Source organism: Lissotriton helveticus, chromosome 9 (genome assembly GCF_964261635.1).
Source record: "Lissotriton helveticus chromosome 9, aLisHel1.1, whole genome shotgun sequence".
NCBI lineage: Eukaryota > Metazoa > Chordata > Amphibia > Caudata > Salamandridae > Lissotriton > Lissotriton helveticus.
The window spans coordinates 1050703443-1050728864 of NC_136070.1; the positions used below are offsets into that span (position 1 = coordinate 1050703443).

The 25422-nt window shown below is 44.0% G+C and overlaps 1 protein-coding gene across 1 annotated transcript in view; it reads left to right on the forward strand.

Annotated features, from left to right (window-relative positions):
- The window catches only part of SLC6A11 (solute carrier family 6 member 11), a 763151-nt gene that overhangs the window by 644198 nt on the left and 93531 nt on the right, over window positions 1–25422 (forward strand). The window contains exons 8-9 of the mRNA XM_078661403.1: window positions 7343–7446; window positions 24079–24203. Of these exons, the coding sequence (XP_078517529.1) occupies window positions 7343–7446; window positions 24079–24203 (229 nt within the window). The remainder of the gene's footprint in view (window positions 1–7342; window positions 7447–24078; window positions 24204–25422) is intronic.

The window sequence follows — 25422 nt, forward strand, 5'->3', positions numbered from 1 at the left end:
GGTTACGAAGGCACATCTCTTTAAGCACAACCCACAGTTCCCAGCATGCTCATTTCATTTGTTTGGCCTCCGGTGTGCCGTACTTATGCCGTACTTTAGTTCATTCAATTCACAGATGCATGCCGGAACTTGTAGTCTTATTTAAATGCCCAATGTTACCTCCAGTGGTTGTGTGCCTTTCAAACATTTCCTGGACCGATAAAAGCCCTCCAGTGGGCCCCAGAGCTGAAAGCTTGCTTTAAAATTTCCAGCACCAGCTGCGCCGTCCATGTCCTGACTCGTTCAGGTTTGACGAATCCTTTGTCCTCTTCAAAGGCGGTGCGAACTCCTGCGGCTGGACCTGCCGCATATTAATATTCACACAAAGATGCCCTGCATCGAAGAACGCACTCCTCCAGTCGGTAAGTTACAAACTTTTAATTTGCTGAGAAAACAGGATTCCAGCTCCGTTTTACATCCATTTGCCTAACGCGTTTCAGAGCATTCATGCTCTTTCATCAGAGGCAGGTTACGAAGGCACATCTCTTTAAGCACAACCCACAGTTCCCAGCATGCTCATTTCATTTGTTTGGCCTCCGGTGTGCCGTACTTATGCCGTACTTTAGTTCATTCAATTCACAGATGCATGCCGGAACTTGTAGTCTTATTTAAATGCCCAATGTTACCTCCAGTGGTTGTGTGCCTTTCAAACATTTCCTGGACCGATAAAAGCCCTCCAGTGGGCCCCAGAGCTGAAAGCTTGCTTTAAAATTTCCAGCACCAGCTGCGCCGTCCATGTCCTGACTCGTTCAGGTTTGACGAATCCTTTGTCCTCTTCAAAGGCGGTGCGAACTCCTGCGGCTGGACCTGCCGCATATTAATATTCACACAAAGATGCCCTGCATCGAAGAACGCACTCCTCCAGTCGGTAAGTTACAAACTTTTAATTTGCTGAGAAAACAGGATTCCAGCTCCGTTTTACATCCATTTGCCTAACGCGTTTCAGAGCATTCATGCTCTTTCATCAGAGGCAGGTTACGAAGGCACATCTCTTTAAGCACAACCCACAGTTCCCAGCATGCTCATTTCATTTGTTTGGCCTCCGGTGTGCCGTACTTATGCCGTACTTTAGTTCATTCAATTCACAGATGCATGCCGGAACTTGTAGTCTTATTTAAATGCCCAATGTTACCTCCAGTGGTTGTGTGCCTTTCAAACATTTCCTGGACCGATAAAAGCCCTCCAGTGGGCCCCAGAGCTGAAAGCTTGCTTTAAAATTTCCAGCACCAGCTGCGCCGTCCATGTCCTGACTCGTTCAGGTTTGACGAATCCTTTGTCCTCTTCAAAGGCGGTGCGAACTCCTGCGGCTGGACCTGCCGCATATTAATATTCACACAAAGATGCCCTGCATCGAAGAACGCACTCCTCCAGTCGGTAAGTTACAAACTTTTAATTTGCTGAGAAAACAGGATTCCAGCTCCGTTTTACATCCATTTGCCTAACGCGTTTCAGAGCATTCATGCTCTTTCATCAGAGGCAGGTTACGAAGGCACATCTCTTTAAGCACAACCCACAGTTCCCAGCATGCTCATTTCATTTGTTTGGCCTCCGGTGTGCCGTACTTATGCCGTACTTTAGTTCATTCAATTCACAGATGCATGCCGGAACTTGTAGTCTTATTTAAATGCCCAATGTTACCTCCAGTGGTTGTGTGCCTTTCAAACATTTCCTGGACCGATAAAAGCCCTCCAGTGGGCCCCAGAGCTGAAAGCTTGCTTTAAAATTTCCAGCACCAGCTGCGCCGTCCATGTCCTGACTCGTTCAGGTTTGACGAATCCTTTGTCCTCTTCAAAGGCGGTGCGAACTCCTGCGGCTGGACCTGCCGCATATTAATATTCACACAAAGATGCCCTGCATCGAAGAACGCACTCCTCCAGTCGGTAAGTTACAAACTTTTAATTTGCTGAGAAAACAGGATTCCAGCTCCGTTTTACATCCATTTGCCTAACGCGTTTCAGAGCATTCATGCTCTTTCATCAGAGGCAGGTTACGAAGGCACATCTCTTTAAGCACAACCCACAGTTCCCAGCATGCTCATTTCATTTGTTTGGCCTCCGGTGTGCCGTACTTATGCCGTACTTTAGTTCATTCAATTCACAGATGCATGCCGGAACTTGTAGTCTTATTTAAATGCCCAATGTTACCTCCAGTGGTTGTGTGCCTTTCAAACATTTCCTGGACCGATAAAAGCCCTCCAGTGGGCCCCAGAGCTGAAAGCTTGCTTTAAAATTTCCAGCACCAGCTGCGCCGTCCATGTCCTGACTCGTTCAGGTTTGACGAATCCTTTGTCCTCTTCAAAGGCGGTGCGAACTCCTGCGGCTGGACCTGCCGCATATTAATATTCACACAAAGATGCCCTGCATCGAAGAACGCACTCCTCCAGTCGGTAAGTTACAAACTTTTAATTTGCTGAGAAAACAGGATTCCAGCTCCGTTTTACATCCATTTGCCTAACGCGTTTCAGAGCATTCATGCTCTTTGATCAGAGGCAGGTTACGAAGGCACATCTCTTTAAGCACAACCCACAGTTCCCAGCATGCTCATTTCATTTGTTTGGCCTCCGGTGTGCCGTACTTATGCCGTACTTTAGTTCATTCAATTCACAGATGCATGCCGGAACTTGTAGTCTTATTTAAATGCCCAATGTTACCTCCAGTGGTTGTGTGCCTTTCAAACATTTCCTGGACCGATAAAAGCCCTCCAGTGGGCCCCAGAGCTGAAAGCTTGCTTTAAAATTTCCAGCACCAGCTGCGCCGTCCATGTCCTGACTCGTTCAGGTTTGACGAATCCTTTGTCCTCTTCAAAGGCGGTGCGAACTCCTGCGGCTGGACCTGCCGCATATTAATATTCACACAAAGATGCCCTGCATCGAAGAACGCACTCCTCCAGTCGGTAAGTTACAAACTTTTAATTTGCTGAGAAAACAGGATTCCAGCTCCGTTTTACATCCATTTGCCTAACGCGTTTCAGAGCATTCATGCTCTTTCTTTAGAGGCAGGTTACGAAGGCACATCTCTTTAAGCACAACCCACAGTTCCCAGCATGCTCATTTCATTTGTTTGGCCTCCGGTGTGCCGTACTTATGCCGTACTTTAGTTCATTCAATTCACAGATGCATGCCGGAACTTGTAGTCTTATTTAAATGCCCAATGTTACCTCCAGTGGTTGTGTGCCTTTCAAACATTTCCTGGACCGATAAAAGCCCTCCAGTGGGCCCCAGAGCTGAAAGCTTGCTTTAAAATTTCCAGCACCAGCTGCGCCGTCCATGTCCTGACTCGTTCAGGTTTGACGAATCCTTTGTCCTCTTCAAAGGCGGTGCGAACTCCTGCGGCTGGACCTGCCGCATATTAATATTCACACAAAGATGCCCTGCATCGAAGAACGCACTCCTCCAGTCGGTAAGTTACAAACTTTTAATTTGCTGAGAAAACAGGATTCCAGCTCCGTTTTACATCCATTTGCCTAACGCGTTTCAGAGCATTCATGCTCTTTCATCAGAGGCAGGTTACGAAGGCACATCTCTTTAAGCACAACCCACAGTTCCCAGCATGCTCATTTCATTTGTTTGGCCTCCGGTGTGCCGTACTTATGCCGTACTTTAGTTCATTCAATTCACAGATGCATGCCGGAACTTGTAGTCTTATTTAAATGCCCAATGTTACCTCCAGTGGTTGTGTGCCTTTCAAACATTTCCTGGACCGATAAAAGCCCTCCAGTGGGCCCCAGAGCTGAAAGCTTGCTTTAAAATTTCCAGCACCAGCTGCGCCGTCCATGTCCTGACTCGTTCAGGTTTGACGAATCCTTTGTCCTCTTCAAAGGCGGTGCGAACTCCTGCGGCTGGACCTGCCGCATATTAATATTCACACAAAGATGCCCTGCATCGAAGAACGCACTCCTCCAGTCGGTAAGTTACAAACTTTTAATTTGCTGAGAAAACAGGATTCCAGCTCCGTTTTACATCCATTTGCCTAACGCGTTTCAGAGCATTCATGCTCTTTCATCAGAGGCAGGTTACGAAGGCACATCTCTTTAAGCACAACCCACAGTTCCCAGCATGCTCATTTCATTTGTTTGGCCTCCGGTGTGCCGTACTTATGCCGTACTTTAGTTCATTCAATTCACAGATGCATGCCGGAACTTGTAGTCTTATTTAAATGCCCAATGTTACCTCCAGTGGTTGTGTGCCTTTCAAACATTTCCTGGACCGATAAAAGCCCTCCAGTGGGCCCCAGAGCTGAAAGCTTGCTTTAAAATTTCCAGCACCAGCTGCGCCGTCCATGTCCTGACTCGTTCAGGTTTGACGAATCCTTTGTCCTCTTCAAAGGCGGTGCGAACTCCTGCGGCTGGACCTGCCGCATATTAATATTCACACAAAGATGCCCTGCATCGAAGAACGCACTCCTCCAGTCGGTAAGTTACAAACTTTTAATTTGCTGAGAAAACAGGATTCCAGCTCCGTTTTACATCCATTTGCCTAACGCGTTTCAGAGCATTCATGCTCTTTCATCAGAGGCAGGTTACGAAGGCACATCTCTTTAAGCACAACCCACAGTTCCCAGCATGCTCATTTCATTTGTTTGGCCTCCGGTGTGCCGTACTTATGCCGTACTTTAGTTCATTCAATTCACAGATGCATGCCGGAACTTGTAGTCTTATTTAAATGCCCAATGTTACCTCCAGTGGTTGTGTGCCTTTCAAACATTTCCTGGACCGATAAAAGCCCTCCAGTGGGCCCCAGAGCTGAAAGCTTGCTTTAAAATTTCCAGCACCAGCTGCGCCGTCCATGTCCTGACTCGTTCAGGTTTGACGAATCCTTTGTCCTCTTCAAAGGCGGTGCGAACTCCTGCGGCTGGACCTGCCGCATATTAATATTCACACAAAGATGCCCTGCATCGAAGAACGCACTCCTCCAGTCGGTAAGTTACAAACTTTTAATTTGCTGAGAAAACAGGATTCCAGCTCCGTTTTACATCCATTTGCCTAACGCGTTTCAGAGCATTCATGCTCTTTCATCAGAGGCAGGTTACGAAGGCACATCTCTTTAAGCACAACCCACAGTTCCCAGCATGCTCATAGGAGTTCGCACCGCCTTTGAAGAGGACAAAGGATTCGTCAAACCTGAACGAGTCAGGACATGGACGGCGCAGCTGGTGCTGGAAATTTTAAAGCAAGCTTTCAGCTCTGGGGCCCACTGGAGGGCTTTTATCGGTCCAGGAAATGTTTGAAAGGCACACAACCACTGGACGTAACATTGGGCATTTAAATAAGACTACAAGTTCCGGCATGCATCTGTGAATTGAATGAACTAAAGTACGGCATAAGTACGGCACACCGGAGGCCAAACAAATGAAATGAGCATGCTGGGAACTGTGGGTTGTGCTTAAAGAGATGTGCCTTCGTAACCTGCCTCTGATGAAAGAGCATGAATGCTCTGAAACGCGTTAGGCAAATGGATGTAAAACGGAGCTGGAATCCTGTTTTCTCAGCAAATTAAAAGTTTGTAACTTACCGACTGGAGGAGTGCGTTCTTCGATGCAGGGCATCTTTGTGTGAATATATATATATATATATATATGACCTACTAGCGGTCACCAGTAGGTAGTTATAGTTAGGACCTAGTTTCCATAGGAATGTTTGCAGCTCCCTCTGTCCAAAAGCAATGCCGGCTACCGCAGTAGATGGGGAGCCGGTCCGGGCAGCAGGTGCTTTTGAGGCTCCCCCGCGGACTCCCAACAACCTGGCTATACACCAAGGGATGAGGTCCCTGGGGCAATTTAGGTCCAGGGAGGGGGGCCGCACTGAGCAATGGAGAGAGTGTTTGTTGGAACTTTAAGAATAGGAAAAAATTAACACAAAGAAATAGAGCAGTAAAACATGTGGTGAGAAGACAATGAGGGGGACACAGTTGAGAGCATAGTAAGAAACACAAATGCTTTCTAAGGGCAAACACCAAGGAGCAGGCCAAGCTGTCATACGGATTGCTAATTTAGAAGTGAAACCAAAAAAAAAAGAAACATTTCCTCCATGATGTCACGAGTGGAAGCCTACAGCAATAAAAATACAACTGTAGATAAAAATGCACCTCTTTCAGGACATATAATGTAATTGAATGGAGCTCTAATTACTTAAGGAGTTAAGTAATAGGTTTAGATTCATAAAAATGGGACTCCCTAATAAAAAATGTTATCTACATTTTTCTACTGGTTTACTTAATTGAATTGTGTTAGTCGTCCCTCTTCTAATATTAAATGGACAGAAGTGGAAGTTATAAAATGCAACTGTTCTCACATTGATTGGTCAAAATGTTCCAGAAAATTGTGAGCCCTAAACAGGTCAATGGCTTTCTTCAGGATTTTCATAACTGTCTTTAAAGCAAGTGGTGGCACCAGTGATAGCACATAATACACTCTCTCTCTTTCTTCGTCATGTGGGTATTCTCCTGCTGCTTAAATATGGAGAACAGCGTTTAAAACGCAACTTTTACAACGAAGTACCTTTACGACGCAACCATTCCAACGCAACTTTTACAACGACTTGCGCTGGGGGGCACTCTAGGATAGGGAATAGTTTGAATTTACTATCCAACACCTTCCCTACTATCCACGGGGACTGGAGTTGGAATAGTAAATTAAACTATTCACTATCCAGCGCCCCCCAACGCAAGTCGTTGTAACGACTAGCGTTGTAAAACTTGCATCGTAAAGGCATGCGTTGTAAAAGCATGCGTTGTAACGACGTACATCCCTTAAATATATTATACAAGTGTATAAAAAGGGATTCGACGCATTGTCCTTCAACTGCGTGCACTGCATCAGGAGCATCTAACATCATACTTTATTCCTCCTTCCTTATTCATGTTCTCCTTGCAAACGGGTATGATCATCAGTTAGGATGTATATTGCAAACCTTTATTTCCTCTCACTCCCTCGTTTTGGTATCGAGCTATTGAAAGTAATAGCCCTGGTTGATGGTGCTGCCATTTTAACCCCGACCTAAAAACAAATTGTTATAATTATCTTTGTATCCCAAATAGTGCAATCCATTTCAGTATGTGCTGACTTTTGGTATAGTTCTCTGCTGCTCCATTGAGATTGGCACTCACTGGATAAATACTCTAGAGAAGTACATTACAAATAACGGAATACACATATAGCCATTAAATATAACTTTGATATAAAAGTAATGCTTCAGACAATATCTGCGGAGTGGCCAAGCTAAGAATGTCTTCAATCAGCTTTGTTTGACTGCTATAGGTCAGACACATACATTTATGTTCTACTTTTTTTTTCTTTTGCTTTTACAGGTATGGCTGGATGCTGGAACACAGATATTCTTCTCATATGCCATATGTTTAGGATGCTTGACAGCTCTTGGAAGTTACAACCGCTACAATAACAACTGCTATCGGTGAGCTCTTTAACACCTTGCATTATGCGTTTCTCAATTATCGATTTCACATGATTCATATTGTCAATTTTCTTAGGTCTAATAATAATCCACATTTGTATTATAATAATAATCCACATTTGTAAAACACGAACAATCACCCGTAAGGGTCTCTAGGCGCTGGGGGCCATCGGGAAGATTAAGCAAGCTATTGCCCAGAGTCACATGGTGCTGGGCTAATCTGTTACTGGCACCGGGGATCGAACCCTGATCCCCAGATTTCAGAGTCAGTCACCCTGGCCGCGGTGCCACACCTCTTCCTCCTTCTAATACATTTCAAGAGTTCGCATTTGGACTATTGAAAGAGACATGGAGAATTCTGTAGTTTCAATTATAGGTTACAGTTTAAAGAAAGATGGTACACTTGCCAGAATACTACTCTTGTATTACAACCCTTTCTATAAAGGTACCAAACAATAAAAAAAATCTGATAAGATCTGGAGAAATCAAACCCATTTATTATAAAAACTTAAACATTTTTAACTGTCAAGTTTTGAGGTTCTCACAACTCATGCTCTAGGTATTATGTGCTGTCAGGATGTAGGAGTACTATGCCAAAAGGCTACTAATATGAAGCTCATCTCTGCATTTATATAATTTGCTCATTTTGTTCTCAGTGCTGCTTATTCTTGTTCCCAACTCTCAGCCAAGTGTCTTTTCTTTGACTGCTCTTGCAATTGTCTCATCCTCCTTGACTACAGGCACAGCTCCATGACCTCCTAATTGGCAAGCTGTCCCGTTATTCACCCAACCCCCAGAAGAAGCCCATCACCATCACTTCTGCCATCTTCACCGTGTTGTCCCTATGAGTTAGTTTTTTTGCAGCTGTCTCTGCCCACCTAGCTAGCCACAATCACAAGCAATGTCTAGATGCTGCCTCCAAACCCAAGCACCTCAGCACCTTTTCTTTCTAAACCCTTTCAGTTTTCTACACAGTTGTCTGCTCCCTTCTTGAGTACTCGTTATGTTTTTTCCTCCAAAAAGAAGAAGCAAGTTTTGCACTGTCCTGCTCTTAATCAGTATCGTCTTTTTCTGGTGCACCCCCACCCACACCGGCAGTCTGCATCTTCCTCATCCATCTCATATCTCCCTCAAACAGTTACTTGCCCCTCCAAAGTAGAAGTACATTATTTACTTCATTTTTTCTTTGTTTTTAAGTCATTATTCTGACTGCACACCATAGAAAAATGGTCTCCATCCTGTATTTGTCTTATTTTCACAGTAGTCTAAATAAGTTCATTGTTTTTTTTATTTAGAGTTTACTCCATAGTACAAACAGTGTGGATAAGTGAAGGGCATGTAAGACCCTTAACTGTAAGTTGGCATGAAGTCCAATTGCCATTGTATGTTTCATACCCACTCATTGATTTGGAACTCTGTAACTTTGACCTCATCTGTGGGTTGAGCCCAGCCAAAGAATTGTCAAGCTCACAACAAATGTTTTTTTGCAAATGTCCCTGTCAGGCTTACCTAATCCATACCAATGGATGACATCTTAATATAATGCACATATTATAAAAACCTAAAATAAAGCACATATTATAATAGTATTACCTATAAGTCATTAATGCATTATTCAATGTGGAAGGGAGTAGCATGGTGATGAGCATGATTAGCAGCCGAATCTGAGGTGTCCCGGTCAACAAATTGATCCATCATCCAGAGACGAATAGGATATCAAATACGCCCCAGTCTCACTCTACGTGGTGCATTCTCGACCAAAGTCATCTCCAGAATGCTAATGTTCGGAAATTTCCACCACCAATTCAAGGGATCACAGATCAAGCTAGATAACCAAAACTGTGCAACCACCAGCCTAGCAAAAAGCGATAGCAAAAAAGTACAGACAGGTACGAGGAGAGGTGATGGCCGGCGAGTGCCCAAGAATAATCAATTTCGGCTCAGCCGGCAGACGGAAGTTTAAAATACTATTCATTTTACCCAAAACAAAGCTTCCATGCACAAACAAGACTAGGCAAGTCAGCCCCCTCCCATCTACACCGGAAGCAGCAGTCACCCGCCTGAACCTTCATAGAATATAGACGATGTGTAATGTTTTAGAAATCGTTAGCACATCTAAAATGGTGCTCCTTAACCCGTGAGATGTTAGAAACCATTTGCACTAAAACTTTACTACAGCTGATCTCAGCTGCAGTAACAACAGTATTAAGGGCTCGGCTCCATTTTATAGCCCTGCTCTGGAGTGGATCCTCCATCTGATGCCTGGCATGCCGATCAATTAGTTTATACAATAAGCAATAAATGTCTCTTTACTGGCACCTTTGCTATCATGTCCAACAAGAGGGATTGTGAACACTGTAACACATTGTCCTCAAGACTAGACATAAAATGTTGAACCTGGGGATATCTATAAAAGCTGGTATCAGGGAGAGAGTACCATTGCTACAGATCCTCAAAAGAAAAAAGGACCCTGCCCTCCAAAATGTGACCCAGGATGAAGAGTTTTGCCTTCTCCCAGTTCTCATGATAGCAATCATGGACACAGGAGGGAAAGTTATGGTTATAACTCAGATAAGTTAGCTGATTAAAGGGGACAAGCTCACTGAATATTTTCTTCAGATAGCACCAGAGATAGTGAAAAACCTTCAAAGTCTTACATCAGGTCTGTTTGAAATACATAGTGTTGATAATCCCAACACCTAGAGCTACTGAGTCCCTAAGGTCATAAAGTCAGCAAACATACCCACTTTTTGCCACATTTTCCATCCCAGAACCAGGCAAAGTTGAGCAAATAAAGAAGCAAAAAAGTAAAAGCGCAACATTGGAAGAGAAACCCTACCATCCTCCTTGGGTTGTTGAAGAAGCTGAAACTTGGAAAGCGTTTTTCGATAGCACCAGATAAAAGTCTGCCAAAGAACCTCTACCCTACGGAAAAAGACACCCGGCAAGAAGATGCGGAAGCAGCGAAAAAACCTATCCCAGAACCAGACAAAGTTGAGCAAAAAAAAGAAGCAGAAAAAGTAAAAGCTCAACATTGGAAGAGAAAACCTGCCATCCTCCTTGGGTTGTTGAAGAAGCTGAAACTTGGAAAGTGGTTTTCGATAGCACCCGATAAACCTCTTCCAAAGAGCCTCCAAGAAGATGCGGAAGCAGTGAAAAAAAACATAAAGATGCTGCTGGAGGATAATCATTTTTATAAGATTAATACAATCCATCAAACCTAAATGAAAACGGGGTGGGAGTAAGGACACATAAATCATCTGCACACGCCAGAACCTCAAAATGAAGCACCCTGAAAGGCCAGATCTCCTTAGCCATCCTCAGAAATTGAATAAAAGGCTCTATAAATAAGGCAAATAGCTAAGGAGAAGGGGGTAACCCCTGCTGGGTGCCTCTAGAGATGGTAAAGGTATTGGAAAGAGAGCCAGTGCGGTGAATCATTGCTTTCAACCAGCTATAGATATGTCAAACTCTGGAGATAAACCGAAGACTAAACCAGTGGTCTCCATGACCCCCCGGAGGCTGTCTTCAAAGCCATTTTGCCGAGATGTTGTGTCATGACCCCAAATAAATCTGTGTTGTTTAACGTCTTCGAGACTTGGTAAGGGAAGAGGGTGCTTGTGTGCAGCTTGGTGTGATCTGAGGTTCAAGATACTACTGTGGCCACTAATGGCTCTAGGCTGATTTTTTCTTCATTCCCCCAATTGGTGGCTGATTAGGGCTGGAATTACCTGGCAGTGGCCTTGGGGTCATTGCCTACATTGTGATGATTTTTTGGTGTCTCAGCATCCTGGGCTCTGTGCCTCTCCAGCTCCTGGTTCTGCTGCAGTGTTCTTCAGACACCGCCTCTTCCGCACCAAGAACTGTGGTCCACAGCAAGGACAATGGAGGGCTCCCTTGCACTAAGGTAGTGTAGGAACAATAAAGCAGAGCTTCCCTGCAGAAAGTCAATGTTTGGTGAAGGTCTCAGAGGTGTTTGTGCTAGAGAAGGGAGACAGCCTAGAAGGAAGTGGGCTATGCTCCAAGGGTGGGCCCTTCTGCAGGATATCATCACAGTGGACATACACAGCGGGCTGTCTGCTCTTTGGAGGAGAACAGTAAACAGCTGCTGTGTTTTATTGGTTGCAATGTTCTCAAAATAAATTCTAAATTTGACCTTGAGTCCCCACTATAACAAAGCATTGGTGGCACTCTGCTTGTTTATATACTGCAAGATTTCTCCGCCGTCAGGTGGTAGGAGCAGAGGTCGGGCGGATTGTAGAAGTGCCTGGGTTTATTTTGCAGTGTATCCTGTGTCTAATTGTTGTAGCCACCATGCCAGTTGGGGAGGACTGAGGAAAGAGGATCCAGAGACTTTGACCATGCATCTACCTTCTAAATTGGAGAGGAAGTGGCTCCTTCCTTGTAAATTAACTAAAGGTAGCCCCACTGGTTTGAGCGGACCATGAATTCTGGCCAATCATCGGCGTCAGCTACACTCAGCCTGGGACAAGCTGGGGATAGTACGGCCCCTTCTGGCCATGTCACGGAGCCCGTGGAGAAGACATCAGGCACTATTTTCTCTACCCCTGTTCCACGGTAGTGTGGCGTGGGGGTGTCTTGCTAGGATCATAGTGCACTTTGGACTCTTTAATCATGTCGCTTCCTCCTAGTGTTTTGTTAATGCTGCAAGACACCTCTAATTTTGGAGAAAAGGGTGCTGATATTTCAAGTATGTCTGCATCTTAAGTTACTATTTCTCTCTTACCCCCAGAAATGCTGGAAATGCAAAGGAGCTTGCTGGTGTAATGGTGTCCTCCCCTCCCCCCTTAGCCCCTCTGGCCCCATGGGACTCACCTCAGCAGGTCGCACTGACTGGCACAACCTGTCAGTTATTAGATATAGAGGGGCAGGATTATGGGGTTCAGTCTTTGCAGTTCCTTTCACACCCCTCATCAATGTAGGGAGGGGGGCTGGTTCTGGCTGAATTGATAGGAGAAGGCCAAGAGGCCTTCTACTTCCTCTCGGGTTGGTCCAACAATGATAAGAAGAAGATGGAGGAGATCAAAGATGATTAAACTGTTAAACTAGCTGTCAATGCGATGCTCAAGATTGTAAGGGGCATGAACAGTCCTTAGGGCAGACCTCTAGCAGTCTTGATATCCCAACTTCTGGGCATGGGGGGCTGGCCACTGCTCAAGGACAGGACTTTGTTTCGGTGGCCATGGAGCAAAGTATAAGGAATACCACTCACCCACTGGACAGAGGAGAAGAGTTAACATGGGATCCTGAAAGGACAGAGCTGACACCAACTACTAGCACCCCACATTCTTTGGTCCCTTATATTACATCATCAACGGTCGATCGGCAGCACTTCTCTGACAAGGACCAAAGGTCTGACCCCCATTCCAGTTGGGGACACTGCAACAAGAGGCCAAAGATTCCCCTACTCTGTGTTCCATATCACAGCTTATTCTGCAGTACAGGGAAGACTTTGGAAAGACTCATTGGCATTGAAAGTGGCTCATATGAAAATCAAAGTTCTATGCATGATATCAAAGTACAAGGACAAAATACAATCCTGACTTGGTGCAGTGGAGGTTTCTCAGGAGGTCCTCCAAAAGGAAGTGCAGGATAATAGCTTAGCGATAGTTCAACACGATAATAAATTGACCACTCTAGCATCCTCGGTGGAAGACCTGGAAATCAGGTCCCGTAGAAGTAATCTGAGGGTTCTTGGGGCCCCTGAAAGTAAGGAGGGTGATGACCCAAGAGGCTTTGTAATCCACCTGTTCAGAGATGCCTTTCCTACACCCACAACAACTGGGATTTCAACTATTTGATACAGAGGGCACATCAATTTCCTTTTAGCCCTCCTAAGTACCCATCTTGTGCGTCCTGACTTCTATCATTAGACAGTGGTGAGGTGCTTGCAGCTTTGAAAATACAGTCTGGCCTTACTCAAGCTGGGGGCCATAGTCCCTCTTATGAAGCCGGCAACTTTGCGGATACGAAAGGAGGGCCAGACCTTCTGTTTCTACTAGGAAGGATTGATAACTTAGTGGCTGTCAGTTGGCTGAGTTGCTAGGGGCTTCTGTTAAAAGCATATTTTCCTCCTAATGTTGCCTCTTCTTCTTTCTCCCTTTCTCCCTTTTCTTTTTGCTTTCTCTCCTTTCCCTTAGTAAATGGGGATTTCTCTCCTCCCCAATTACTTCTTGGACCTCCTTCCTGCAAATATCACCAAGGTCAACTGTCTCCACTTCAGACTAATGTGGTGTTCAATAATCAGTACTTAGCACAAATGGGACCCCTCAATGAATAGGCAATTTGTCTATGAGTTGAGCTTTCAACTAACAGTATGTTCGAGGGACAGTACGTAGAATGTTAGCTGTATCCATGGCAGCTAGCAACAATAGGAACCCGGGCCAGCAACTGCACATTATGTGTGGAACATCAATGGGATTAAGTCACTGTATATGAGGGAGGGTCATTTTATTGGTCTGGATAGTATTTGAGTAAATGTCAGATGACCGATATGAGGGGCGTTGGCTCCTGGTGCTGATCCAGAAGGATCAGATGTGTCTGACCATTTGTGTAGTCTATGGCCCGTATACGGATGACCTGGGGCTTTAGAGTTATTGTTGAATGAGCTCCATCCATGAATACCACCTTGTATTGTTTGTGGTCATTTCAATGTGGCATTATGCCCCCTTAGGAATTCTTCATTTCAGACTCGGTCTCTGGGATCAACCGGCTCCAGCATGATTCATTGGCGCAAACCTCTACTTAGGAGGGTTTTACATCAGCTCATTCCTTCATATGCCCTGGTAGACCTATGGCACCTTAAACGGCCCAAGGAACTAGGATTTATGTACGATTCAGCCCCACATAAATCTCTTTCATGGATTGACATGTTCTTAAATAGCAGTATGATGGTGTCAGGTTCTAAGGTGTTGCTTCATCCCTGGATCATCTCTGATCATAATTCATTATCCCTGTTTATGAAAACTTCTGGGATCATCTAAGCACCGGGGTTCGGTGTTGGACTTTTGAGTGAGTTACTAGCTCCCAATGCCCCTCCCTCCTCCCAGGACCTAATTAATGGAGCATGACCCCATTGAGCAGGCCTTAGGCCCAGCTCTCCCCTGCTGCTGTACGGCTCTGCTTCGGGCCCATTTTTCTGAGTGCTTTCTCCTGCTTTTGGCTTGTTTTGTACTGCTTTCTCCTTCCTTGTCCACATTTTTCGGAGTGCTTTTTCCTGGTATTGCCTAATTTTTCACTGCTTTCTCCACGAAGCAGCGAGCAACTCCTGCCCCTTGAGACCCTCATGGGTGATATGCCCACTTTATAAATCCTGATTGATTGATTGATTGAGCGTAAGCTTTTATTGGACGCAGGTTATTTAGACTTTATGACATCCTTTGGTGGTTGGGATGCTTTTAAGGCTTTGTGCCGTAGTCAAACGTTGCAGATCTCGGCCCATCAGCGAAAGCGGCTATAACGGTGTAAGTTAAGGCATTGCAGACACTTTGCTGGTTAGAGTCCAATCTGAGTGATAGTATTACTACCGGGGACAGGCCACGGTCTGTGATTATGCTTGAGAGATCTATGGTGTTACGGGCAACACTCAGAAAGCAGATTCTGTACAGGTTGGTGAAAAATTATTGGCTCAGGCAGTTGTGCAGCTTCGAAAATGGCAAGAATATGGGGTGGACTCTTGCATTTAGAATAAAGGAAAAGTCAATTACTAATCTCTTTCAGAGGATCTTGGATGAGAAGGGTGAGTTGGAAGGCGACTCAGCCACCTTTAGGTATGTTTTTTGGTGGTTCTATCAAACCCTTTATCAGAAGACTGTTTCATGTACTTGTGGTAGCAAGCCCCAGCCAGGCCTACTGGTGCAAGGGATTCACCCTTCTCTGCTTAGAGTCCTTAGACCAATAGTAAGAAGTTGGCACAGAAACTGGAATAGAAAATACAGAGTTTATTAAACCTTATGAGGTGGAACTACATTCACACAACACACTTCGGTAGAGTATGAAGTGGCACACTGACTAGAAGTAGCTTGGTCCTTTTATACCCACACAGGTGCTGAAATGAAGGTGGTACAAGGCACAGAGTGTTGGTTTCAAATACATTTAAGGTCATACAGAGAGTGTGCTAGCAACATGTGGGAAGGGCTGACAGTTAGCTAATTCTGGTGGAAACATCTTGACAGTTACAAATTGGAGACAGCTGCATGCTCAACTGAGCATGTGCAAAGCAGAAGAGGATACATTTATCTTGTCTCTAGGAAGATTTCAAGAGCAGTTAACAGGAAGGTAGGACAGAGCACATGGCAAACAAAATGGAAGACAGAAATACAAAATGGATTCCGTAAAATGGACAAGATAGTCTCTAAATACAAGATGTCTTCTGCTAATGCTTAACCTAATCATTGCTAAATTACGACATACTGAGAACATTTTTCAGTACACTGGGCAGTATGTTTAACATGAATTATGGGGGAAAAGTTGCAGCTGGAGTCCCCAATAACGATATTGGAAGTGGAAACTGCTATTGGTACCCTAGCTACAGGTAAGGCCATGGGCCTTAACAGATAACGGTAGAATTTCATGCTACCTTCATTCATATTTTTGCTCTGATCCTTAGGGATATTTTCAATTCTTTTGAAGACTCTGGTCAGGCTCTGGAATCTTGGGGTGAGACCATCATTGCCACTTTCCCTAAAAAAGGGAAAGATCCCACATTATGTGGTTCATACCATCTGATTACTTTAATTAACGCAGACTCAAAGATTTATACATGAATTTTAGCTAATCGGTTGTCTGCTATTACAAAAGAAAGCTTTTTGACAGGTGGAAAACTACTTCTAAATATTAATAAGTCACTCCTAAGTATACCTTGTTGCCCATGAGGTAGAATGCCTGATATTTAAAAGTTGAACATGTGTGGAATTAAAAATTGTATGTTCTTCCAGCGACTGGACCCCATAAGCTATTTTCGCTGGCAGGACTTTAACTGAATCTTAGAATAGGCAAAAGTACACATTTTAAACTTGAATCTGCCAATTTGGGCACACGATTGTTAAAATAGTGATTCAAAGACTATTTTTCATATTTATTAAAAGACAAATTCATTGATAAGAACTTTTATAATATTTAGGAAAGTAACTTTTAGAAGTTACCTTTTCCCTGTTTAAAGCTCATGGATTTGCATTTGCTCTCAAGAAGCTGCCCAGCACGCTCTTGGCCTTGATGAGGTTTCAAAACTAACTCCAGAGTAGAAACAATGGCATGGGTGTGGGGAGGTCTTTTTCTCCCCCTTGCAGGAAAACCTGTAGGGTGGAAACAAGAACTTCATACATTTTTTAAGTGACCAGCACCTTCATTAATAAATGTGAGGTGAGAACTGGAGAAACAACACTTTGACCCCCTACTCAGGCTAGTACCAAACGCAATGGGAGGGTGGCTACTCCCAGAACTGGTTTTGAGTGACCACAGAGGGGGTGACTGCCTATTTCTGGCACCACACCTCAGGCTTGGCACACAAACGCTGCACAAGGGAGTAAGGGTTGGGGCACTGTTGGATTTTTTTCAGTAGAAGAAACAGGAAATGTTGAAAAAGTAAGGTTGGTTGACTCTGGGAGCATTTTCCTCAAGGGTTAAAGAGTGTCCAAAAGTCCTCACCATACCTTGACTAGTTCATACAATAAATGTCTCACCAAAGGCATACTCCTCAGAACACTTTCTGGATCTGTTAAAGATCAGAGAAGGACTGGTCCTGCTGCCTGTGACCTGAAAGGAATCCTGTAGGACTGTCTTGTACGCAGGACAAAGAAGTATATCCCAGGATTCAGTTGACTGACCTCCTGTGTGGCTACAGGAATACAACAAGCTGCAATAGGCTTTTTCATGAAGTGACCAGTTGAATAGTACCAACAGGGCAGGGACTGGACCTTGCTTGGGTCCTCTGCTTGAGTGAGTCCTGGCCCCTGAGTGCTATCCCTGAGGTCCTGGGAGCATTCATGCTTACCCAGAAGAGGTGCTCTAGGAACCCAAAAATATTAGGACTCATTACATTTTTAGACTTCCATGATGTCCAGAGCCATCACAGGTGTCTTGCAGTAAAGGTGTCAAATTTCAATGCGTCAACCTCGGACACAGGCTTAGGCACCCCACTGGAGGAATTTGAACTCCATATGATTTAGTAAGTCAGAAGGTACAATCTTTGACCCAAACAATCCCACTTGGGGCACCCGATGCATGCTCCATCTCTGTTGGCCTAGTTCATGGTTTACCACTTCTCTAGACTATCCTTGGCACTTAGTGCTTTTTTTATCCTATTTCTGCGTACCTCTGGGTCCTCTAATTGAATGTTTTTAATTTTGGATGTCATTTTCAAACTTGGTAGATTGGAATTAGCTCTTCTGTATCTCCATGTCTCTTCATTCTTCAAAAGTTGTACTAGCTGGGCAGGACAGGGGAAGAAGATATTTGGACATAAAACTGATGAACTTTGATAATCAAATGTTAGCTTTGGAAGTAGCATATGAATTACACTCCACCCCCATAGAGCAGGAGCTCAATGAGATAACAGCTCACTACGATGACAACATAATAAGAATAATAGATATGATCGCACTAGGACATGTAAAATGCCAAAGAAGCTAAAGATGTAAGCCTTCACACTCCAAAGTACTGAACAATGGCTGGAAATTTCCCTGGGATTTCAAAGAATTTTGAACCAAAACCACTATGTAGAGGACCAGATGCAACGTTCTACTGGAAAACACATCCTCAATGCCAAATCAAGCCATATAGGAAGATTGATCTACCAATAAAAATGTCTGAAAAAGATCTTTAAGCTAATGAAACCATTAGGATTGTGGGAAATACGTGTAATTTACTTTCACGTAATTCCGTGAAATGTCAGCAAGGTTATGTAAAATTATGCATAATTATACAAAATATGCAAATGTGTCATTTCTTGCTGTATTTTAGCACTAAATCTCCCCTTGCATCAATTTTTGGTGCAAGGACAAATTTGAGAAAGCACTACAAGCAACAGCCATTCTTTTTCTGTGGTGTGTTCGCACTCGTGGTATTTTATGCGACGTGGCATAACTTTGGGAATTTTGTGTCATAATATTAACATGAAATGTATGAAAGTACACAAATATGCCGGTGTAGTTCAGATTTTAGCCAGGCAAATGCATTCCCCCAACCTTAGTGGGGATCACCAGTATCTCCAAAAATATGTGAGTTTTCCTTCTTCTTTGAAGAGAAGATTTTGATGATACAGAATTCCCTCTTTTACCATGTGAAATAATAATGTTTTCCTAACCTCAAAAGCTATCTAGGATCACAAGTTCTTTTTCAGCAACATCATCAAAAAATAATTGCTTAACATAATCATGAAAAATAAACATTCATTTCAATTCACCGTGTACTTCCTCAGTGTGTTTCCCAAGAAATTAGCTCCTTTATTATCCTCCAGAGGATTATTCAGATTCACTTTTCTTTGTCACAGGGATCCATCAAGAATCCTTAAAAATAGTACAGGAATAGTGCTTACCAAACAAAATGAAGGAATACCTATTAGCTCTGAACAACCTTTCACTAGTATTTCTCTTACTTCCAAGCTGCTAAAGAGATGTGTGGAAATCCATTTGAAATGCTTCATTGGGGAGAACAACCTAATGATGATCTCCAGTCAAGTTCAAATCAGCATGGAATAATTAAATTAGGCAATCATTAAATTATTTTTCAGTCTGTTAGCAGCACACTGCTTCCAGCAATGGAGTCCTTTCTTTTTTCAACCACTAATGCAGCACTGAATAATACATACGATCTTCTGACTTTTGTGAAGATGTTTCCTAGAATTGTTCATGCCAGCTTATCCCTGCTGTGCCAATCCAGCCCTCAGGTGTTTCCCATAAACTAACTAGGTTACCCTTATTAACTTATTACTTGATAATTTTAGTACAGGAGCAGATTGATTAGAAACTTTACGTCTTCCACTCATTTGAATTGTAATTTTAATTCTTCTTTAACAGCAAAATTGGATTTTAAGTTATCATTCAGAAAATGTCTCATTTATAAAGGTGGTACAAAAGGGGGTGGTGATGGACAGAGCATCTGAACCAATCAAACACTCACACCCAGTCAACAGATCTGGGTTTAATCCATCACCGTTCTTTAGCCCACTCTGCTACCCCAGTTCAGACATGGCCATATGCAAATCAGTCTGACCCTGTGCCTCATGGGAACAGTCCAGCCCAAACTGCAAAGCCATGCCTTCCCTGGACCGGAAACAAGCTTCCGAGGACCGGTTTCTGGCATTTCAGCCGTCTTCAGCCCGGCTTGCTTGAATCCAGTGGCAAAGTGAGCAAGGGACTCACGTCTGAGCATACCCTGCCAACTTATGGCGAACAAAGTGGTACAAAAGGGGGTGATGATGGACGGAGCATCTGAACCAATCAAACACTCACACCCAGTCACAGATCTGGGTTTAATCCATCACCGTTCTGTAGCCCACTCTGCCACCCCAGTTCAGACATGGCGATATGCAAATCAGTCTGACCCTGTGCCTCGTGGGAACAGTCCAGCCCGAACTGCCAAGCCATGCCTTCCCTGGACCGGAAACAAGCTTCCGTGGACCGGTTTCTGGCATTTCAGCCGTCTTCAGCCGGGCTTGCTTGAATCCAGTGGCAAAGTGAGCAAGGGACTCACGTCTGAGCATACCCTGCCAACTTATGGTGAACAAAGTGGTACAAAAGGGGGTGGTGATGGACGGAGCATCTGAATCAATCAAACACTCACACCCAGTCAAGAGATATGGGTTTAATCCATCACCGTTCTTTAGCCCACTCTGCCACCCCAGTTCAGTTCATCATCCCCTTTTGTATCGCTTTGTTCGCCCTAAGGTGGCAGGGTATGCTCAGACGGGAGTCCCTTGCTCACTTGGCCACAAGATTCAAGATAGCCTGGCTGATGAGGATTATGAATCCGAAACCGGTCCCAGGATGCTTGTTTCCGGTCCAGGGAAGACATGGCTTGGCAGTTCGGGCTGGACTGTTCCCATGAGGCACAGGGTCAGACTGATTTGCATATGGCCATGTCTGAACTGGGGTGGCTGAGTGAGCTAAAGAATGGTGATGGATTAAACCCAGATCAGTTGACTGGGGGTGAGTGTTTGATTTGCTCAAACGCTCCGTCCATCATCCCCTTTTGTATCGCTTCATTTATAAAGGTGGCATATGTCTCCCTAAACTGAATAGGCCTTTGCGCCAGATTCCAGTGTCACATGACCGTAATGGCTCTTCTGTAGTGTATTGTATACTCCTCCTAGACATGGTGACAAAAAGGTGCCTGGGTGTAGAAGGAGTGTTTTTTCTGAAAGGAAGGCAGGGGAGGAGTTGTTGTGTGCCCTGATTACACTTCAAATACCCTGCCTCCAGCACATACAACAAAACTTGACACCATCCCTTCCCTTGCCTTTCTCACCCTAGAAAGTTTAGTTCCAAATCTGGCTGAAAACTAAAGAACTGACCAGAGCCTGTTTGGGTATTTGGAAAGGATAGCTCTCCAAACAAAGCTAAACCTCTCTTAAGAACTCTTCTGGACATGTGGAAGATTCAGAAGGTGGATGCCCCCATGTCTGACGAAGGAAAACTGATCAGCTTGCCAGGATCTCAGAATCTCCTGAAGTGACTCCAAGAATCAGTTGGCTGAGCTCCTGTTTGAAATAGAGAGACACAAATTTACAAAAGGCCTCCCCTGCAACTGCTCAACTGACCAGCCCCAATTGGACCCTGCTGCTGACCTCTGCTGGAGTGAGTCCTGATCCCCAAATGTGCCCCATCAGGTCTCGGACCGTTGGTTGCTATCAGAATGTACTCCATTCACCTTACAGTCTACAACATCTCAAATCTTGTTTGAGGCTCTTTGAGACTGTGAATGAGTGCCCTTGTCTACCGCCAACAATAAACTCCAGAGGCAACCTGCTGTTTGCGCCCACAATGGTCTCCTTGCAGCACCCACCAATGCAAAGCTGTGGCTCTTCACATGGACTTGGACTGTGAGTAGGTAAACTAATCATTGGCATGGACCGGTTCCCTTTATCCAACCCACGCTTCAACGTAGTCAGCCTGAACTGGTTATTTTGACTTGGTCCAGCATTACAAGAAGACCGTGAGGGGTGCATCGCACTTCCTGGTGCAATTTTTACCAGAAATTAAAAAATTCCACAACTGTGGTTAGTACTCATTGGATTTTTGTCATTTTGGTTTCAATGTATTCAGTAAATTATTTATGATTTTGCTAAATTGGTTTGGAATTTTTCTTGTGTTGTATTTTCACTTGATTACTGTTTGAGTGCTGCCTACAAACTTTACAAAAACTTTGCATATTGCCTTTAAGTTAAAAGCAACTAGAGGGTTAAGCACAGGGTTATTTATTGGAGGCTTTCCGACCAACATGGAAGGTTTACATTCCGACTGCCAAATTAACATGTCGACGGTCGGAGTGTAAACAGGTCGGGAAACTGATTGGCTTCTGACAGGCTCAAGGAGCCCCTCGGCCAGTCGGAAGACGCTCATAGTCCCTTAAGGATGGTGTTTCTGCCATCAGGATTATGATGTTGGTTTCCGTCAGGGTTCCATGTTGGCCTGTCCAACATGAAAAGGCTGTCGGAGAGCAACTTTGGGGGCACCTAGCAGGGCCCCCCTTCTTCCCTGGCCCTCCACTTCAGGCCCTGGTGGGCCTCTGTGGCTTGTGACAGTAACTGTGAGGTGCTTGCCACATGGTACAGGGATGTGCAAAAATTACAATTTTACAATCAAAGCTTGTCTGCGGCCGGTTTCGGACCACCGCACAAATTCCCATTGTAAAATAGAAGTTTACCACCATACCGGATGTTGGTCGGTTCTGCATCCACAGCGAGTGGGAGGCAACTCTGACTGATATTGTAATGCCGCCCTTAGTATTCTCACACTATTCTATAAGCATTTTTTCATGCTTTTGTAGAGATTTTTGCACTTTGTGTTTTGGCTACTGCATTTAATTTGTCTGTAATTAATACCAACAATATTGTAAAGTAAGCTGGACGTCTCACATATGATTCGTTTTTCTTGCACCCAGGATGTTGGAAAAAAGGGTCATATATTTTCAATGGATACCTTATGTGGACAAAAAGCTATGGAGGCCTAAGCACAAACTACCCCAACTAGCCATAAAAGGTCCCAGGACTGGGGTGGGAAGCCCAGCAACTAAGGGGTTAAATGAGCAACAACTGTCCACCAGACTGCTGAAAATAGCCTCTACCTGTGCAGTAAACCTCCTGTGTGCAATTCAGAATTCCAAAGAAACAGTTGATGGTGAGGATTTAATTTGTTCCTACAGCAGTCATCTGTGACTCTAAAGTGGGTATTGGTCACGGCACTCAAACCACATTCCTTAGCACACCGTGCCTATCATATTTAGCTCCTGCAACGGATTATTTATAGAACCCAGTCAGGAGGGTTTGATCCTCAAAATACCAGAACTTAGTCTGTGGATCAACCAACAATAAGTTGAATAGAACAGAATATTCACTAACTTAGCAGTCCATAACTTTAAACCATCTGTTTTCTTGTCACAACCCGTTAAAGCCCCTAAAATATTATGACAAGGCCCATGTAACTAAACATTCTCGAAACTCGGTTTATCATCATAAATTCAACAGCCAGCTCATAAGCCCTTGCCAAAGGTAAGCTTTAAATTAGCTGTTCATAACCTTCAAATCGATGATTTTGGCCCACGAGAAGTAGATTTTGCCAACTGAAGTGTTCTGTATTTTAGCAGATTATAACTCTGAAAATGCCCATTGTCACTTCTAGGCTTCTTTATCTCTCCACTACAGCACTCCTTCCAACTGGGTGGATGGTAAAGTCACTGGCAGAACAGTTTTATTGGTTGTTAACTTGGTGTTGAAATCTTTTATGGAGCAACATATTCAGTGTTTCTTTTGATAGTGCTTGAATAACTTTTTACAATGTCAGGATAGATTCCAGTGCTGGTGATATCAAGAGAGGATAATGTGATGAACTAAGGTATGGACGACTTTGGACTGGAATACTTAATTCACCATGAATATAGCTTGGTGCCCAACATCTTGCTACTATCTCCCCTGTCGCTCCTGATCTCCTTGTCTCTTTAGGCAGTGGGTAAAAAGTGCTAGCTATGCATAATAATGAGGTGGGCTTAGACCCACCTTCTTCTGTCTATGTTCTAAATTTGTTTAGGAGGAATATTGAATCTATTTGACGGTTGATAGTATAAAGACAGGCAAGGGATTTAAAGTTAAATCATATTGTAAAAGTGAAATTAAAGTCTCAAATGAGATAGGGCACAGATTCATAATTAATCTTTATCACCAAGCAATTCTAGTAGACATCCGCATGACTGTATTCACAGTAAAGTTTAAAAGATTTCAAAGATTACACTCTGATGTATTGTTCTCACAGGTAATATTGTAAATTATAAACACTACTGAATTAGGACTTTATGCTATGTCTACTCTCCAGAAAACTATGCATAATTAGGTGGTTAGACACAGTGATGTATTTGACGACTAAACATGTACTCGTTTTTGTCTTAAATTTTTTATTACAGGGATTGCATTATGCTGTGTTGTTTGAACAGCGGTACAAGTTTTGTAGCTGGTTTTGCCATCTTTTCTGTCCTTGGGTTCATGGCTTATGAGCAAGGAGTACCAATAGCTGAAGTTGCAGAATCAGGTAAGCTGAACTACATTGAATCATTCATTAGAGCACCATTCTGATTTACAAATGACTGCCATTGAAATGATATTAAAAAAGTTTGGTTATCTGTCACAACTGTTCAGGGGAAGTAAGTCACAGGTCAAAAGATACTGGGAATTAGCCATGGTGGTTTAGGTCATTTGTCTCTGATGTCCCTGGTTCCATCCTACTATGTCTCTGAAAACTGGGCCAAGTACACCCTTTCTGCACTGGCCTCTCAGGATATCAAGAACAAGCATTTAAAAACTTCCCAGGGAGGTTGGTGGTGCCAGAGAGTGAGGCTGCAAGATGACCGCCACACGGTGAGGCTCTGCCAGTGCAGCAAATAATCCGACAAAAATACATGACACGAGAGACTAATCCACTCTTTTAACAATCCCACCTGGCAGAGGGACATCCCCTCTTGCTGTGGTTACTGATATCTTCACTGCTGGGCCCGGAATTAACGAGCTAGAGCAGAGACAACTACCAAATGGGAGATCACTGCCTTGTGAGATGGACTACACTGCGGTTAGAGATCCCCCGTGTTAACTAAAGCTACAGTCTTGCCAGGGCTAGGAGTATGCTATTGGACCTGGGTGTGGGCTGCCTGGTAGGCAGTGGCACTCTGCTTTGATGAGTCTAGAATAATCCACGTGACCTCACGTGTCCGCGGACTTTCGCTTGACTGTCATTTGCATGCTATGGAAGGCATTCAAGGTTGTTATTAGAGGGAATTGCCTGTCTAAATAGTTGGGAGTCTTAAATACACTGAGGAAGCAGCTGGTCACCCTAGAGAATGATACTCATGCACTTGAACAATGTTATTATGTATCTGGAGATATATAACTGCTTGCCTCCATAACAAGTAAACTAGTGAAGTATGATGAGGCAACTTCAAGGGAAACTCATTATTTGGACAAGGATGCTTTGGCCAAGTGGTACGGGAAGAGGGAAGGAGCTGGCAGGGCGAGTTGGGTGGAGAGAAGATGTCTGGCGTGTACGTGGTATGAGAGGAGATGATCCAGCATTGTGGAGAGCTTAGTAGACATGTGTGAGGAGCTTGAAGGTGATAATTTTGTTGACTTGGAGCCAGCTGAGTTTTCAAAGGTGTGCGGTGATGTAGCTTTAGAGGGAGATGTTGAGAACCAGTCTGTCTGTGGTGTTTTGAAAGTTCAGTAGTTTCATGAGGAGTTTCTGGGTGAGGCCGGCGTAG